The sequence below is a fragment of the Brachionichthys hirsutus genome, chromosome 8 (genome assembly GCF_040956055.1).
Source record: "Brachionichthys hirsutus isolate HB-005 chromosome 8, CSIRO-AGI_Bhir_v1, whole genome shotgun sequence".
Taxonomy (NCBI): Eukaryota; Metazoa; Chordata; class Actinopteri; order Lophiiformes; family Brachionichthyidae; genus Brachionichthys; species Brachionichthys hirsutus.
This window is the reverse complement of record NC_090904.1, coordinates 5,608,360-5,624,724: the sequence shown is the minus strand read 5'-3', so window position 1 is coordinate 5,624,724 and position 16,365 is coordinate 5,608,360. Positions and strand designations below refer to the sequence as shown.

At 39.7% G+C, this 16,365-nt stretch overlaps 2 protein-coding genes across 2 annotated transcripts in view; one reads left to right on the top strand and one right to left on the bottom strand.

The window, feature by feature from the left end:
• The window catches only part of syn2b (synapsin IIb), a 42,143-nt gene that overhangs the window by 4,231 nt on the left and 21,547 nt on the right, over nt 1–16,365 (bottom strand). Inside the window, exons 6-11 of the mRNA XM_068741966.1 lie at nt 6,217–6,279; nt 5,218–5,360; nt 4,325–4,399; nt 3,616–3,718; nt 1,401–1,577; nt 1,132–1,198 (exon numbers count right to left, since the gene is read on the bottom strand). Coding sequence (XP_068598067.1) covers nt 1,132–1,198; nt 1,401–1,577; nt 3,616–3,718; nt 4,325–4,399; nt 5,218–5,360; nt 6,217–6,279 — 628 coding nt within the window. The remainder of the gene's footprint in view (nt 1–1,131; nt 1,199–1,400; nt 1,578–3,615; nt 3,719–4,324; nt 4,400–5,217; nt 5,361–6,216; nt 6,280–16,365) is intronic.
• Nucleotides 7,527–14,862, top strand: LOC137897971 (metalloproteinase inhibitor 4-like). The gene is made up of 5 exons (XM_068741967.1): nt 7,527–7,659; nt 13,224–13,321; nt 13,654–13,768; nt 14,234–14,358; nt 14,665–14,862. The coding sequence occupies exons 1-5, from the start codon at nt 7,527–7,529 to the stop codon at nt 14,860–14,862; spliced, it is 669 nt and encodes a 222-aa protein (XP_068598068.1).

Genomic DNA, 16,365 nt, shown 5'->3' with positions numbered 1-16,365 from the left:
TAATTGCCAAAGAAATGTATTCATTGTATACCGTGTGATGGCACTTTGTCTTGTCTCAGATATAATAACACAGAACAGTGACGGTTAATTACAGTCAAAGATAAGCACAGACAATGTATCTATAATCCAAACAGGTTTTAATGATGCTAAAGGTTATTAAGATGGTAACGAACCTGAGCTGAGCAGAACTTAATGATCACAAGTAGCACATTTAGGCATCTAACTAACATCTAAGGTCTAACTTTCTTACTTTTCAAGAATGCCTACAAATATCTCTCATGTCTGCTGTCTTCGAGAGGCAAAGTGATTCGCTGCAAGATTCAGATAAATGAAACTATGACCCAATTTGCAGAAATTCAACCAATCAGCACCATTTACCATAAATGTTACTTTAAAACGTAAAATCTTGGTGTTCCTAAGACATCCAGCATAAAATATGAAATACAACGTTGACAACCTTCACATCCATGCAAAATGACTCAAGGGAGACAATGAAAAAGAACATGCAGAGTCACACACAAATAGCACCAATGCAATAATAACGGATTGGTAAATTCACCACTGCTTCACCACAGCTTTGTATATAGAGGCACATTAAGTTTGAACACATCAGCTATTCGCACAAACATCACCGCACTGACACAGACAATAAGGCTGATAATATATATGTAATATAATATTCAACAGTAGGAATTATACATTTGCTTGTTAACTACAGTTATAAAATTCAGAGTCTAAATAAAGACTATGCTGCAGTGTAGACACAGGAGAGGGATTATGTCCCCTCTTGGACCTGCATTACTCCACCATCAATGTCCCACCGAAGCTTTGAATCCATTAGGACTTCCTGACTGGCAGTCGGGACAGACAGTGATGCCTTCAAGGAACACAGATAAGGTGGCGCATATGAAACGCACACTGATGTCACTCTTAAAGGGGTACGTTTAGGAAATAAATCAGAAGATCAATATCAGTCTGTATATGTGAAACGATAGTGTCTCTAATGGCAAAACGTATTTTGACAGAAAAGCTGTTAAATGTTGCAATGGCAATGCACAACTGACTGCTAGGCCTGTTTTTGCCCTACGGCGGCAACACTGGTGTTATAATGAAGAGCTGTGTTCAGACAACCTTGAGGTTGAGGACGCTGGCCTGAGGCCTTGTTCGGATCAGTCAGTCCTTCCTTCAGCGCAGCACTCTGGAAGAGAGTGAGGGGCCAATGAAGGAAATAAAGGAAAACAAAGAATGAATATCAGTAGATTCAGGTAAAATATCAGTCATGCACTGAAGGGCCTAAACATAATGATTGCATGTGTCATTACAGCTCTAAATATCGCGTATCTAATAGAAATACATGTTTTTTTTTTTACGGTTTCCATTTCAATTAACTCAGGCTCTACCTGCTGGGGCTGCACGGTGGCCAGCTTCTGGCCTTGGGGGGAGCGTGCAGGTGAGCGGGAAGCACTTGATGATCTGGCACCCAGTGATTGGTTCATCTTAACCAGCACCACCTCTGAAATGAGCTGGCGGTCCTCTGCCTGGTGATCGCCAATCAACTGCATAGATGAGCCCACGACCTGGACAGATGTAGCACAGCGAGTGTTTTAGAAAATGCGTGCCTCTTTTAATTAAAAGAATAGTCTGAATTGTTGCAGAGCGCAGAACTGGGTAGCAAAAGCAAGGCTAAAAACCCTTGAGGGCTGCAGCCTCAATTATTTTTCAATGGATACTGTCAGACGGTTTTTGTTTACCACATTCTACATATTAACATATAGTATATTTTAATTACAATAAATTATTTTCAATTCAATTAATTTTTATTTATAAAGGGCCATATCATAACAGAAAGTTATCTCGAGGCACTTTACAGGCGTAGCATTGAAAGACAGAACCCAACTTGACCCACAAGAGCAAGCACTTTGGTGACAGAGGCAAGGAAAAATCTTCCTTTAACAGGCAGAAAGAAACCTTGAACAGAACTTAAGGCTCATAGTGGGTGGCCATCTGTCTTGACGGGTTGGGTTGAGAGAGAGATAGAGGAAGAAAGACAGAGATAATGGCAGACAGCGTGGGAGAGACAGAGACATGGAGAGGTAGGAGTCGAGGCAAAAACAAAGACAGGGAGAGAGAGAGAGAGAGAGAGTGATAGAGCGACTGAGAGAGCAGGAGCAGACACAAACATAATGCATTTACATTACATCCAGTGATGTACAACATACAGGCTGCGGAGCAAGCCACTGACTGAAGAGGTGCTATATAGAACGATATAGTCTCTGGGACTGCCGTGTGTGTCTCACAACTACTAATGCAGTTGTAGTTGACACGATAATCTTTTCCAAGCAAACAGACGTGGAATCTAAAGTAATATAATAGCAGCAATGGCGCGTCTTGGTGAATCGATCCTGCACCATGACTGGCCGCTTCGCTCTTACAGTCGGGCTGTTTCCAGTGGGACGTTCCAAACCACCGTGACTCGGTGTTGATGTAATTACATCTTCTGCCTCATCTCCCTCTGGCCCTTCTCTCAATGGACTTCTTGGCCAATCTAACATGCCAGTCATTATCAGTGGGGTTTTTAACTTCTATGTGTCTGGCTCCCTGCTGTCCCACCTCACCACTGAATTGTGTCTAATCACGCCTATTGCAGTCTACATTTTGGAATGTTGACACAATTTGACGCAGCTTTTAGATGAGTGAGCCGGCCTTCACCACTGAGTGGCTTTGTAACTACTGCTAAATTACAACCAGAGCAAATCGACTGTCTCTAGGATTGCAGTGTGTGTCTCACAGACTCTGGCTTGTTAAATTGCTTCCTAAGCTGACAGAAATCTTGGCCACTCAGTCTTGTGGCTTAATTACTTAGTCTCCCATTTCTTCTCGGCATCCTTCATTTCCTCTTTCCAGTCACGCCACGGGGAAGACCCATTGTGAGTTGGCATGTTTCCCTTTTTTCTGTTACCTTGAGACTTTTTTCTACCCAGACCTGCCCTAACCATTAAAGCAATCTGAACTATATCCAGTGTTTGTGTGCCTGAAGTAGGCAGGCACGTTTTATCTTTCATTTCCTGTCTGGTTAATCCCACAGTTTCCTTTCTGTCTAGTGTCCTGCTACCTTCCTCGCAGGTTAGCATCTGTGTGTGGAACTCTGGTCTCTGATTTTAGGAAAATGGTCCGCTGTTCTGAGGACAAAGTCCTTTTAAGCCTCAGAATCGTATTTACTCTTCATGTAAACAGTCAACAGTATTATATTGGAGAAAAGCACATTCAGTCATTGATGTGTTTAACAAGCATTGAGGTTTGCTTCAAAATGAAGCCAGTAAGCTGACAAATGGCTGGATGGAAAGTAAGTGAAAGACAAGATGAGCAAAAACACCGCAGAACTCAACCCAAGAGAGTGGTTTAAGAAAGACAGAGACTTTAACAGTAGCTGATTTTCCATTCAATCATCCCCTTCTCTCTCCCTCCTTCCCTTATTTAACCCTTTATCGAACAAATAGATATTTTTGGAAAATTTTACAGCAGAAATAAAGTTTTGTTGTCCTCAAATAGCACTCTAAGGTTGAATTTATGCAGCATTTCAATGAGTGCCCGATAAAGCGTTGAGTGTTTTCTCACCTCAGTTATGTAGTCATTGCCATCCTTGCCACAGATGGCTTTGACAGCACAGATATCCAGCCCTCCAAAGATCTCTGCACAGGTATCAACCCACAGCTTGTACCTGTCAGAGGAGAACGTACTCAACGTTGTTTACAAAGACTCATAACCTAAACTAAAATAAATCCTCTGTGGAGCATATTCGGTTTGCTGAATTGCAAGGATTTGAGAAAAGTTGCAGGTATACAGCTACGAACCTTCCTTGCATTTTCCTGCAAATATTGATCTGTCTATCATTTCTTTGCAATAAGTCCTAACAAACTTGCTTTTCTGTGCGTCTTTTCCAGACACTAATCCTGTTACTCAAACTTCTTAAAGCTCCGGAAGGGGTCAGCGTAAAGCTACTGTTGATGACTGAGGTTGCTTCACTGCATTTGTATTAAGCCCATTGTCTCAGTCAAGAGCGGAACATGTTCAAATAAGGGCAAAAAGAGATAAATAGTATAGACTGTATGCGGTCTACTGTTTTCTGATGTTAAACAAGTTTTTCCTGAGTGTATTTTCTTTTGTATTATACTGGTAAGGTTAGATTTGTGACTGACAGAGTGGCAAAGATTCCATTCTGTGATGGCTTCAGAGAGTGGATTTGCTAATTAATTAATTTTGCTAATTAATCTCAAACTGTTTGAAATATGTCACAGTGCATCACCAATGTGGAAGTGGTGCTCACTTGTCAGTCATGGCTACTTGTTCCAACATGGCCGATCCAGTGTTGCTCTTCCAATTACCAGAGATAGATGTTCGCCTTGAAAAGAAGAAGAAAATGTGCATTGAAATATCTCAGATAGCTGGAGGAATTTTGTCTGTAACTACAATGCAGCATGTTGGCTAGTGTAAAGGCTAATAGCATTGATGACATAAAGTGGGCGGGTATCAGCTCTGGGAATCAACACATTGCTGAGCTGACTAATAAAAGAAAATAAAATAATTGGTGTTATTTATGAATAAGATACTTAAAAGGACAATAATGATGATCAGTGAATAGAACAGGACAGAACAATTAATAGTACTGGCCATGCTTGTTTTTTTTGTTTTTTTTTGCCAGTGAGGAGGTATTCAAATGTGGCATTTATTAATGATTTTACTAAACGCATTTTATTCTCCTGTTAAAACGTTAATAATATGACCCAGAAAGTTGCTAAGAAGGCATATAAAAAAAAAATGGAAGTAGTTCAGTGTTGTCAAGGATGGCCAGTTCAAGCCCAGACCAGTGCTGGCCACAGTACAGGCTGTAGACTGGTGGCTAAGAGGTTCCGGGTCACCTCCGGGGAACGGCCGAGGTCCCCTTGAGCAAGGCAGCAAACCCCCCAAATTGCTAATGGGGTGCCATCATGCCACTAAGCCTTCTCTCCATTGTGTGCGTGACTATTTAAGCCTAAATGTGTATGTAAAATTGAGCATGTGTTAAAGTGTGAAAATGAATTTCACCAGTTGTGTGTTTAATAATGTATCACTGCCTAGTGATGCGGGTACTTTTCCTCAAATACAAAACAGGCATTATACTGCAGTATGTCAGGAGCACGTACAATATAAATACTGGTGATTGAAAAGAGAAATACACACATGTATGCTTTGTAGTCGATGCCAATTTTCTGGACTCTGATGTCGTACTTGGCATCAATAAATGGCTCAGTGGTGCAGTAGGCCTGAGTGATGGCTACCACACTGGCAATGTCCTGGAAGTCACTCACATTGTCCACTTTGACCTATAGGAGAATATCACAAGGAGAGCTTGTTACTTATATTATTATATTATAGCATATTAACTAAGCTTTATGTTATTGTTATTATTTTGCATGAGGTGAACAGTCGAGTTAGCTGTGTCCACGGCATCCAGTCTTAGTGACATGAAAGCCGACCACTTGCTAAAAGCAGCTCTGTTTGAAATTAGACTATTGCATCTTCGAGTCTCTCCAAATACACAAATAAGGACACAATTATTCCCTTAAGCATGCAAACAGTTATTGATAGTAATCAGTGGAGTAATCTGCTTCTAAGTGTCACTGTCGTGTTGAAATAGTTCAATCTTAGTAAATAAACCTAATGAAAGTGTAACACGGGAATAAACTGATATTGTGGAGGTGTTAATGTCTGAGAAGTGTCATCTTCCACTTTAACAATCCGAGTGGACACTGCTGTACTTGTGATCTCCCTCCTTGTCATTCACATACTACTGTGTCTTATTTGTCTTCCCGAGAAGAAAGAGATGAAATGCGTAAAGAGTGGGGCAGACTGGATTTACTATTTCATGCAGCTCTGTTTGAGATGCAGGATAAGGAAACCGAAAATGTCCAGGCAGTTGTCAATCAATGAGAGAAACAAGTGAACTGAAGGAGGAAATACAAGGATGTGCAGCAGTTACGTGAGGAATGTGGAAAATACGGAAAGACAGATATGTTTTAAAAGACAGAGAAGAACTGACGGTTATATGTATGTCAGAGAAGAAATAAAAAGTCCAAAAGACATGATAGTAGAGATGCTAATCACTCAAATACTTGCATGTAGAAATTTCAGGTTGTTCCCAGTTGCATTTTCTAAAGGGATACATAAATTAGTTATTACCTTTCCCATTCCAGAGTGGGCATGTCCAATCTTTACCACCACTGGGAAACTTGGTGTTGTAATCTGAAAAGCAAAAAAAAAAAAAAATCTTAGGGTGAATAGCAATGAATAATTCTACCTTTCTATAACCATAGCATACTGGATAATTCGTGCTGTATTAAAATTGGAGCAACTGCCAACATTCACATACGTGTGTGTGCTGATGTCTGACTCAATCATCTGCATTTGTTTTAATTCTTTAAATTACAGGTAGAAAAAGATCACAGGCCCACAAGCAGCTTGTTCACTCAGTATTTTCACTGTACGTTCAGTGAAAGCAGCTACAATTCAAATGAAGGGTGATTGAAATGGAGTGAATGGAGCAGTTAAAATAATTATTTCTCCTAGCATTTGGCTAATAAATGCTGATTGGTCAGTTAAGGTGTGGAATATTAATATTTAAAGAAGGCCACAATTAATGGCACAGTGCAGTATTCTGACACTAATTGTTTCCCTTTTCTATTTTAATAATTCTGGAACTGATGGCACTAGATTTACTGTAGCTTCCATATTTGACCTGTTTATTAACCATTATAAATTGAAACTAAGATTTAAAACTGCATTCATTAACTTTTTACCAACACAACATGCAAACAGGTGATCACAGTATTATCTGTTCGATATTTATTTATCACCACAAAACAAAACAAAAAAAAGAAATTAATACGACGAACACATTTTTTAATGGATGATTAAAAACGTATGCAGAAGTGGAAAACGTTCTCAGATTCTGGAGCGTTGATCACACCGGATATGCAATGATACAGCATCTGCTACACTTTCAAGGTGATTTCTAATGTATGCTTCACAGACCTGTCTGGCAATGCAAAGAATACACTGAAGGCAGCCAATGGGAGAGGAGGGAGGACAGCAAGAGAGGTTGCAAGAGGAGGCAAAGGATGGCAGGGTTTTTTTTTCTCTTCCAGGAGGCTGTCCTTAAAGTGTTGAGTACATAAGAGACTCCCTGTGTGACCCTCTCAGCATTCAAGACTCGCGTGTGTGAGGATCCAGCTCTGCAAGCTTCTCAGTGTGCTCTCCGGCTACAGGGAACAGGAGAGCGTGGACGCAGCAGCCTTCCCCAAAATCAAGTTATTTGCTCCAGCTTGAATTCAGAGGTGCTCCTATAACTTAGGAATACTTTTCTATCCACAGCTGTCGTCTGACTCAGCAGAGTTTGTCTTGCTATTTCAACCCTACCGTGGCCATCCTTTCCTTTTTGTTGCTGTTATAACGGGATCAGAAGAAGTTGTAGAGTGTTTCTCACGGTGGCAATGTCCCAGGGGCGGAGTGCGTATCTGGGGCTCTGGGTGCTCCTGCTGCTCAGCGCAGGCATGGAGGAGGTTGTGGAGGGATGTAGCTGCCACCCAGCACACCCACAGCAGCTATTCTGCGGCGCTGAGATCGGTGAGTGGATGCCAATGCAATTTATATTCACTCAGAAAAAAACAGTATATGATGTGACACTGTGTTCTAACATAAAAGAGCAAGGGAATGACTTAAAAAGAAAAGGAACTGAGCTCCTTCTTAGCAACATGATGGATGATTTGATTATTTTATTCACTGTTTACGTCTACTGTCACAAGAATTATCTTCAGGATCAAGGTTTTAAGAATTAATATTATCTAGTGTCCACAGTTTGTGTGTGTAAATTCAAATTATAGTTATCCCTAATAATCATCACTTTTATATATGTAACTAACTGTAACCTTATTTACTATATAACTATATATATAATATACACTATGTATACAGTACATATACTGTATACATAGTGTTTCTATTTAAATTGATTGCTTGTTTCTCAGCAATTAAATTAAAATTATTATTATTTTTTTTGTACTTGCATAATTAATTGCATGTTTGCCCCTTATAACAGAAAAAACCCCTAAAAAAACCCAAACAGCCAGCGCCAACTGGCCCTGGCCTACTTTCTGTTTGTCTGTTGGGTTGTCTGCCTGTCTCCGTCTAAAACCCCCCATCATCCAGTTCTTTCTAAGCGCAGGCCAAAACCAACACTCTGCTTTGACTTTGAGGACTTGGCTCCAGATCGTGGAACGCTGGGGCATGTACTTCTGTCACAGGTTACACTCCAGCAGAGTAAAGAGACAGACAAAAAGAAAATGTAGCTGAAGATGGTATTTTAGACTGTTTTTCCTTTTTCTAATTTGCCTTCTGGGTTTAGAGAGGGTTGTTTTTCTGTCAAAGTGCCCTGAGAATGTGTTTCTGAAAATAGTCCCTATGAAATGGGAGCTGAGACTACTGTCACAACTATAAATTAGATCTGGCTTATGAAAGCACAATGACACTATCTCGGGACTGTCTTAAGACAAATTTTGACATATCTAACATGTGTCATTTCAGACATTGTCAAATCTTGATGAGTTAGAGTAGAATGGACGTGAGACACGTCTCAGTTCAGATTATATGAATGTATATTTGGTCACATTGATCTTTTGTATTTTCGTAGGTCACATAAGCACAAAATCACGCTGCTATTTTATTCTCATGTAAATTATGCAGCCAACATTCAAAACCCCAAACTAGGCTTCTTTTAAACACAGCACAGAGGCAGTTACAACTTGGGTGGCAAGCGCATCGGCCACTTGTTGGAAGGTGGGTGGTTCGAGCCCCAGCACTCCCATTCTACGTGCAAATGTATCCTTGAGCAAGATAATTGACCTAAACTTGCTCCCCACTGAGATGATGGATGCCCACTGCAGAAGAGAGGGAGGGAACTTCACGATGAGATCAATAAATTATAGTAGAAAGAAGATGAAAAAGAAGAAAGGCAGAGCAATAGCGAACATTACGTGATGACCAATGTTTCTGTACATTTGAACGAAGGATTCCAAGTGACTTTTAGCTAAACCCCTTCCCAAACAGTCACTGTCCAATCATAGCTTTGGAACTGAGTTGAAGCACGTCTGTCAAACTTTGCATATTCCAAAGCCTTAAAACAATTATTACCGTAAGAGGTGGCCTTTATTTGACCTGACAGTGTTGTCAGTCCATGTCTGTGTACGGTAATATATTTATATATTTTGCTCACCATTTTTTGTGTATTTGGGTGAGAGAGAGAGAGAGAGAGTTGGGTGGAGGCCATCACAGCCTACTCCATCTCTCGCTTTCTTTCCCTCTCTCTCCCCACTTCATTTCCATGTCTATAGGCTTGGCCTAATGGTCTGCATACTAACAATATCAGAGTGAAAGCCCGCTGACAGTCCAGCTTTGTGAGCATGACAAGGGTGCCAATTCATCAAAGAGGGGGGGAAGTTGCTCACCACATCAGTTCTCATGGTACAAGTTTGCAATATTTCTCTTTTTGTTATGTAGCTGCAAGGCAGATGTCAGCTCTCACTGTGGGCATGTCTGTCCCTATTCGTGTTCATAACACAGCTGCAGTAACCGAATCGAGGGGGTAACCTAGCTTGCACAGTTCAAAGATGTCTCTGTGGGAGGCAAACATTTCAGAGAATCTGGGCCAAGAGGATCTTCCTGGGATGAGATGAGACAACAAACTTGAAATAAAAGCTTAGCTATTTCCTGTCATTTATCAATGAATGCCAGTAAAATGTAGAATTATTGCTGAAAGATTATGTCTGTTAGATTATCCAACCCTAATTTTTGTTTTTATCTGGTGTGAATCATGGTGTGAAGTGAAGCATCCCCAAAAAATATACTCCACTGATTTTTAGTTTGGAAAAGAATAAAAACTCAGAAAACTTGTTAACTGGTCTTAAAAATATTGCATAAAATACACAAAATATAACATTTTATTACAGTTCAAGGGATGTATTAAGTTGCACATAGTAAGTACGGTAAAAAAAACAAAAAACATAAAATTGTAATTTTCGCTACGGTTTGACCTGAACTCAGTGAACGTGAATGCATCTTTATCCATGACAATGTAATGCACTAACCGAATAATCAAAGTGAACTCCAAATTTTTGCATTGCATTTTCGGTCATTGTCGGTATGCGTAGGTGATTTCCCATGCAGGTGTGTCTTTGTGAAGTCAGACATTGTAAAGTTGTTAGGCATGATAGAGATATTCATTTTGCATTTACCTATTTAGTTCTCCCATCTTGATTTTTGAAGAACATCAGATGCCCTGTGTAATGTTGTCAGATGTATTGCCATGCTCTATTTAATCCTCAGGCCATTCAGTATAAACTACATCAGAATTAAAATAGAATAGAATAGAATAGAATAGAAAGCCTTTATTGTCATGGCATAGTAGCTACACAATGAGATTAGGAGTGCTGCTCCGTCTGGTGTCTAAAACAACATAAAATACAAATTATAACAGAACATTCAAGTGATTGCAGGATAACAGGAAAATGCAGGAAAATATTTAATTGTAATATTTAATCAAAAATATGGCCCATCTGTCTCCTGTGAAATTAATGAAATGAAATACACTCCTTTTAAATATTTCATTCTAGTTCACTTCTCATTTGTCTGCTTGCCTCTCTGTTTTTGCACATCGTTAGCCTCATAGCGTAATTGCCCATTATCAATCGGCATTCCTTAAGCCTTAGGCAATTATGCTATGAGGCTAACGATATTTAACTGAATCGATTTCACAGGGCACACCAAGATCTCCCACTTCTAATGAAAACATGCGGTGTAGCTTTGTATGTGTGTATTCTGTCCCGGACTCCTGAACATTTCATAACTGACAACTTGCACTGTTCCATTTGCACTGCGTGATTACGCTAGTTTACTGCTGCTAGTACACATCTGTGTATCCACTCCTGCTGCTGCTGATGTGTCTGTACTTGTATGGTTTTTGTATTTTGTCATTACTGTTAGATGTAGCACGACTTCACCGAGAAACATTCCTAGTCAGTGAACACTCACTGACAATGGCAATAAACTATTTCTGATTCTGATTGTGATGTGCAAAATATCTGTCAGAAAAATTTTACTTACATGCAGCCAATTTGCAAAAGAACATACAGTATGTTCTTAGGGAAATGTAATCATGCCCGTATTGTGTTTATCAGCCTAAGTACAGCCATGCTGTAGTCACAAGAGGTTGCAGATGGGCTATATGCAAAGTGCGAGACACTGAAACCTGAAGCCATGGTCCAATTCCAGATTCCAGTCTGTGGTAAGATTTAGGCAAAGAAAGAAAAGCATCCTAATCCATCCACCCAAACTGAAGACGCCGTTAGTGAATACTTACGGTAACTATTTTCTGTAACATTGCCACAACGTGCCGCTCGTTAAAGAACATTTTCACTCTGTCATTATGTGAATTTGTTCTGCGTTACAAAATAATTCAGATATAGAAAATAATTTATATTCAGTAAGGGCACTTTGCTACTTTCATTGCAGCTCAAAATGTTATTAAGAATGACTGTGCCAGATTGCCTCTTATAATAATACAAGAGTAACCTGATGTTAAATATTGTACAACAAATATTGTGCAAATAAATGACATATCCTCCACACCTGGTGAGCCTGCAGTGAGGGGGGGCTATAAGTTGTTTGGATGCAAAAATAAATAACGTGTTTTAATTAGCATTAAATATAAAACGTGTAGAATAATAGAATGGTTAATACACACAAGGTTTTGTGGAGCTAGTGTGTGTAGTTTGTTAAAAATGTTCCAGATAAAAATAAAAAGATTCACGATTCACAGACAAAAACAAAAGGCCTGTTGGAGGTCAATGGAGGTCAGCAAGCCCTACCCACATTTCCATTATATCAAGCATTATATCAACTATTTCAAATGCAGCACTGAGGACCAGCAATACCAGGACGGTGGTGTTAGATGCATCGTTGTCCAGATGGATGTCATTTAACACTTTTATATGTGCAGTCTCTGTGCTGTGGTCTGGTCAAATGGAAGATTTGCAACTATTTTATTTCATGTTTGTAGGGTTAGGGTTAGGGTTAGGGTTAAGGCAGCATGTTATTGATTTTAGCTTAAAGACATTTTCTACCAGCAGCAGTATGATCTAAGCATTTCAAATGTGCTCGATAAGCCAGAGAACCAGAAGGGACAGATAATACTGTAGTTTGGCCTGAGCTGGAGCTACATACTGTTTGTCTTATCATTAATATTCTATCTGTGAAAAAAGCTGCAAAGTCATGACTGTTTGGAGAGCGAGTCAGGCGTGGCTGACGTTGCTGGATCTGTCAGCCTGTCAGTTACAGAGAACAGTGTGCAGTTCTATTGACAATCTCTGAAGAGGAAAAACAAAAACTGTCTTGCGTTTTTCAGTTCCTGGCTATGCACATGAATACATTCTTTGTAGATGTCATAAAGATCGTGGACTTTGGTTTTCTGCCCCCGATGTTCAGCCTTTCTGCACAGTCTTTCTTTTTTTTTACCTTTAACCAGCATGGCTTTCTCAAAGGTAACTTCTTCCTTCCTGACAAGACTTTGGTTCTAACTGGGGAAACGGAATCAATGATAGTCATCACATTTCCCCCAGAAACCATCTACAAGGTTGTGGACAGAGGCTGAGGGCGGGGCTGGTGACGGTGTAAAAGCCTGGCTGAATATTGCTATTGTTTTATAATAAATACAGTGCTTACTGTAAAATTTCCTTTCAATGTTACCTTTCTGTCCGTACTCAGACCCATGTTATTTAATTCTCTTGATTTACAGTATGTGAAATAAAGGGAGTGTCAAGAGGTGTGACAAGGTTTATCTTTACTAAATGTGTGTGAGGTGGCATACATTAATTTGTGTGTGTGTGTGTGTGTGAAGTCAGTTAATGGGAAGATGCAAGCAGAGAGCTACTTGTTATTCCATGTGAGTTTTGATTTCCCTCCCAAGAGGACAGACATATCCGGCATCACGACTGAGAAGGAATGATACACTGGACGAGGGGAGAAAGACAAGTGACCATCCATCCATCCATCCATCCATCCATCCGTCAATACATCCGTAGCATGCAAATCACGCCTGTATTTATTCCGCTTTTCATGTAACCGCTCTTTTTTGACAGTGATAAGAGCAAAGATATCCGGAGAGAAGATTGTGTCGCCTAGCAACAGTTCCTCACCTTACATGAAGATGATCCAATATGAAATCAAAATGATCAAGGTGAGATCTCATGACAGCTGTAACAGCCGGCGCTGGAGCAGACGGACATGAATGTTTACTGTTTACACTACTGAGAAAAAAAAAACCACACAAACACATAGATGGTTGACATCATGAACAAGACAAGAGGAAATCCCCTTTAAACTGAGACCACACACCTCTCTGGATAAGTGTGTTTTCCATACAGTTTACCCAATTGCTATTTCTATTTTTGCATTTTATGGTTGATTTCATGAACGAAAGGAATAAGTATGCAATGCTGCCACACATAGGCCTGATCTCCATAGTGGAACATCTTACACCATCTTTTCTCTGTGTGTCTCTGTGTCCAGATGTTCAAAGGTTTTGAAATGGCTAAAGATATCCAGTACGTATACACGCCAGTCTTCTCATCACTCTGTGGAGTCAAACTGGACTCCAACAACAAAGCGGGTTATCTGCTCTCAGGTATCGTGTGCAGTCGAAAAAACAGCAGGAACACGCATTAGCTTTATTTATTTATTCATTCATTCGTTCATTAATTTTTAAAAAAAGGAATCGTTTAGGAAATGCAATATCTATTATCTATTTATTTTGATCTGGGTAGCTGATCACATAGAAACCAGTCTCGTGTCTGCAAGCTCAAAAATTAGGCTCTGACCAGCAGCCAGTTTATCATAAAGACCGGAAACAGAATCTGAATCTGTGTCTTAAAATATCAAGCAGATGTGGTTAACTTTATGAGATAATGACCCTATGGCAGTCACTGTTACTCAACCCAGTCGCTAATGTTTTACTATTAAAGATATATCTAATTTTTATAACAAAATGATTGTTAATAATCACAACAATTATTACAATAATTCTACCCACTACTAAATACAGCAGTATAATTTGATGAAACGCTCGACATGGTGTGATTTGACTACACAGGAAGTCTGTGGAGTGACGGACGGGTTTCTTTTGGCCAGTGCGACCTCGTGGAGTCCTGGGACAACTTGTCACTGTCACAGAAGAAGAATCTCAACTACAGATACCAGATGGGCTGTGAATGCAGAGTGAGTAAGAACTGTTCATGCATACTCTGTGTCTATTGTTCATCTTTCATGGGATCAGCACCTGAGCAGATTGCATAAAGGCTGTCATCTCCCACTTGTGCTAAAGTGTTTCTTTTTTGGGGACAAAAAAAAAGAAATGTGTTGCAGATTTTTGGGGGGGTTGTGAACACACTTTTTATTTCCACTGCGCACCCAATAATCACCCCCCCACCCCCCACCCCACCCCACCCTCCATGACACTCATCAGGTTAACAAATAATAACATTGATGAGTGACTGAATGACTCAAAACCTCTCCTGTTCTCAGATCAACACCTGCTACACAGTGCCGTGTGCATCTACAGGCGATAATGAGTGCTTGTGGACTGACTGGCTGCTGGACAACAGCCTAAACGGTGAGCAGGCTCGGCAGTACGCCTGTATCCGCCGATATGACACAACCTGTAGCTGGTACCGGGGAGGGCCTCCACCTGAGAAGGACTTCCTGGACATGACTGACCCTTGACCTGTAATTCTTCAAATCACTTCTGCAATGTCAAACACTTCTACTTCTGCTCATGTAGCTCAAATTTGGCACGCAGAGTAGAAGCTCATTTCATTAAAAAATTGGGCCCTCTTTTTGAGATTTGAGAAAGCTTAGCCCAACCTTGAGCTTTTGTTAGCAGAGTTCCAGTGGTTCTAGCAACAGTAAAGCGCAGGGACTGTCTCGCCTCACTTTCTATATCCCACAGAAGAACAGCAGACCATCAACTGCAAAATATTCACCCCAGAGTGAAACCTTTCTTCACTTCTGATGGCCTGGTGGTAAATACATAACCTTGACAAATAGCAGTAAGAACCTTGTGTTTGTTTATGCAAAACTTGTGATAGGTAATGTAGTTTAGGTTATGCATTTACTCAAATTATAAGGAAGTAGGATTTATCATAAAACGACACAAGGAAGATTATCAAACGTTACAGTGCGATTATTTTCCTATTTTTTGCAGGCAGACTGCAGCACTGCTACCTTTCCTTCCACGCTTATTCTCTACGTTATCCAATAGTTATCACATAAGAATAAAGACGCACTGTATATACGTCCAAACACTAGACATTCTCCAGTTAGCTGTATTGTGACAAATTATATTGCATCTAAATCATCAAAGTTTATACTCAAGTTTATACTGAACGTGTAAATATTGTACTTCAGTGAGGATTAACATTCTAACCAGATCCCTTTTACACCGTAGATGTCATGTTGCTTAGTTTCCTTGGTTGAACTCTTTTCTGTTCCCTGTGCCAAAACTCTAATCCAGCGCTTTAACAACAGCAACCTGTAGATTGCCAAGCCACCCCCCAGGAAATGATGTTACAGGATACGGTTCAAGTCCACTTTTTAACCACTTAAAAACTGAATATGGCTCCTAATTAATCTCCGAAGAGATGGTGAAATCCTCAATCACAAGGCTTGAACAAAATCAAGGATAGACTGGAATTAGTGATTCAATCGCTGCTGTTACTATTATTTAACATAATGAATCCCTACTAATTAATAGACATAAATCTGAGTTGACCCCTGTCTTGTAAATGGACTGCTTTACTGAAGTCGTACAGATTGAAATACATTATCATTTACTGCATTCATGAATGAGCCCCTTTTTAAACATCATATTTGGTACATATTAAGCATAAAATATGGTAATTTAACTGTACACTGCAGCTATTTGACATATTGAACTGTGCTATTTTTTTATTTTAAATATGTTGGTTACATTTAGACTGATAATGTGTGATTATAATGTATAACAACTGTATGACTTTAGTGAAGTTTTATCAAACAATTTCAAGTCTGTTTTATACTGAAAGAATTGTTCAGGTTTGTATTTATGTCTATGTCTCAAGATTGATAGATAGCTTTCTATATCTATGTACCAAAAAAAAGATTGTATATAAAATGTATCAATGGAAAAGTGGGACTCTCATTTTTTTTCTCCCTTTCTCCTCAGTAAGAACAAAAATATGACTCTTT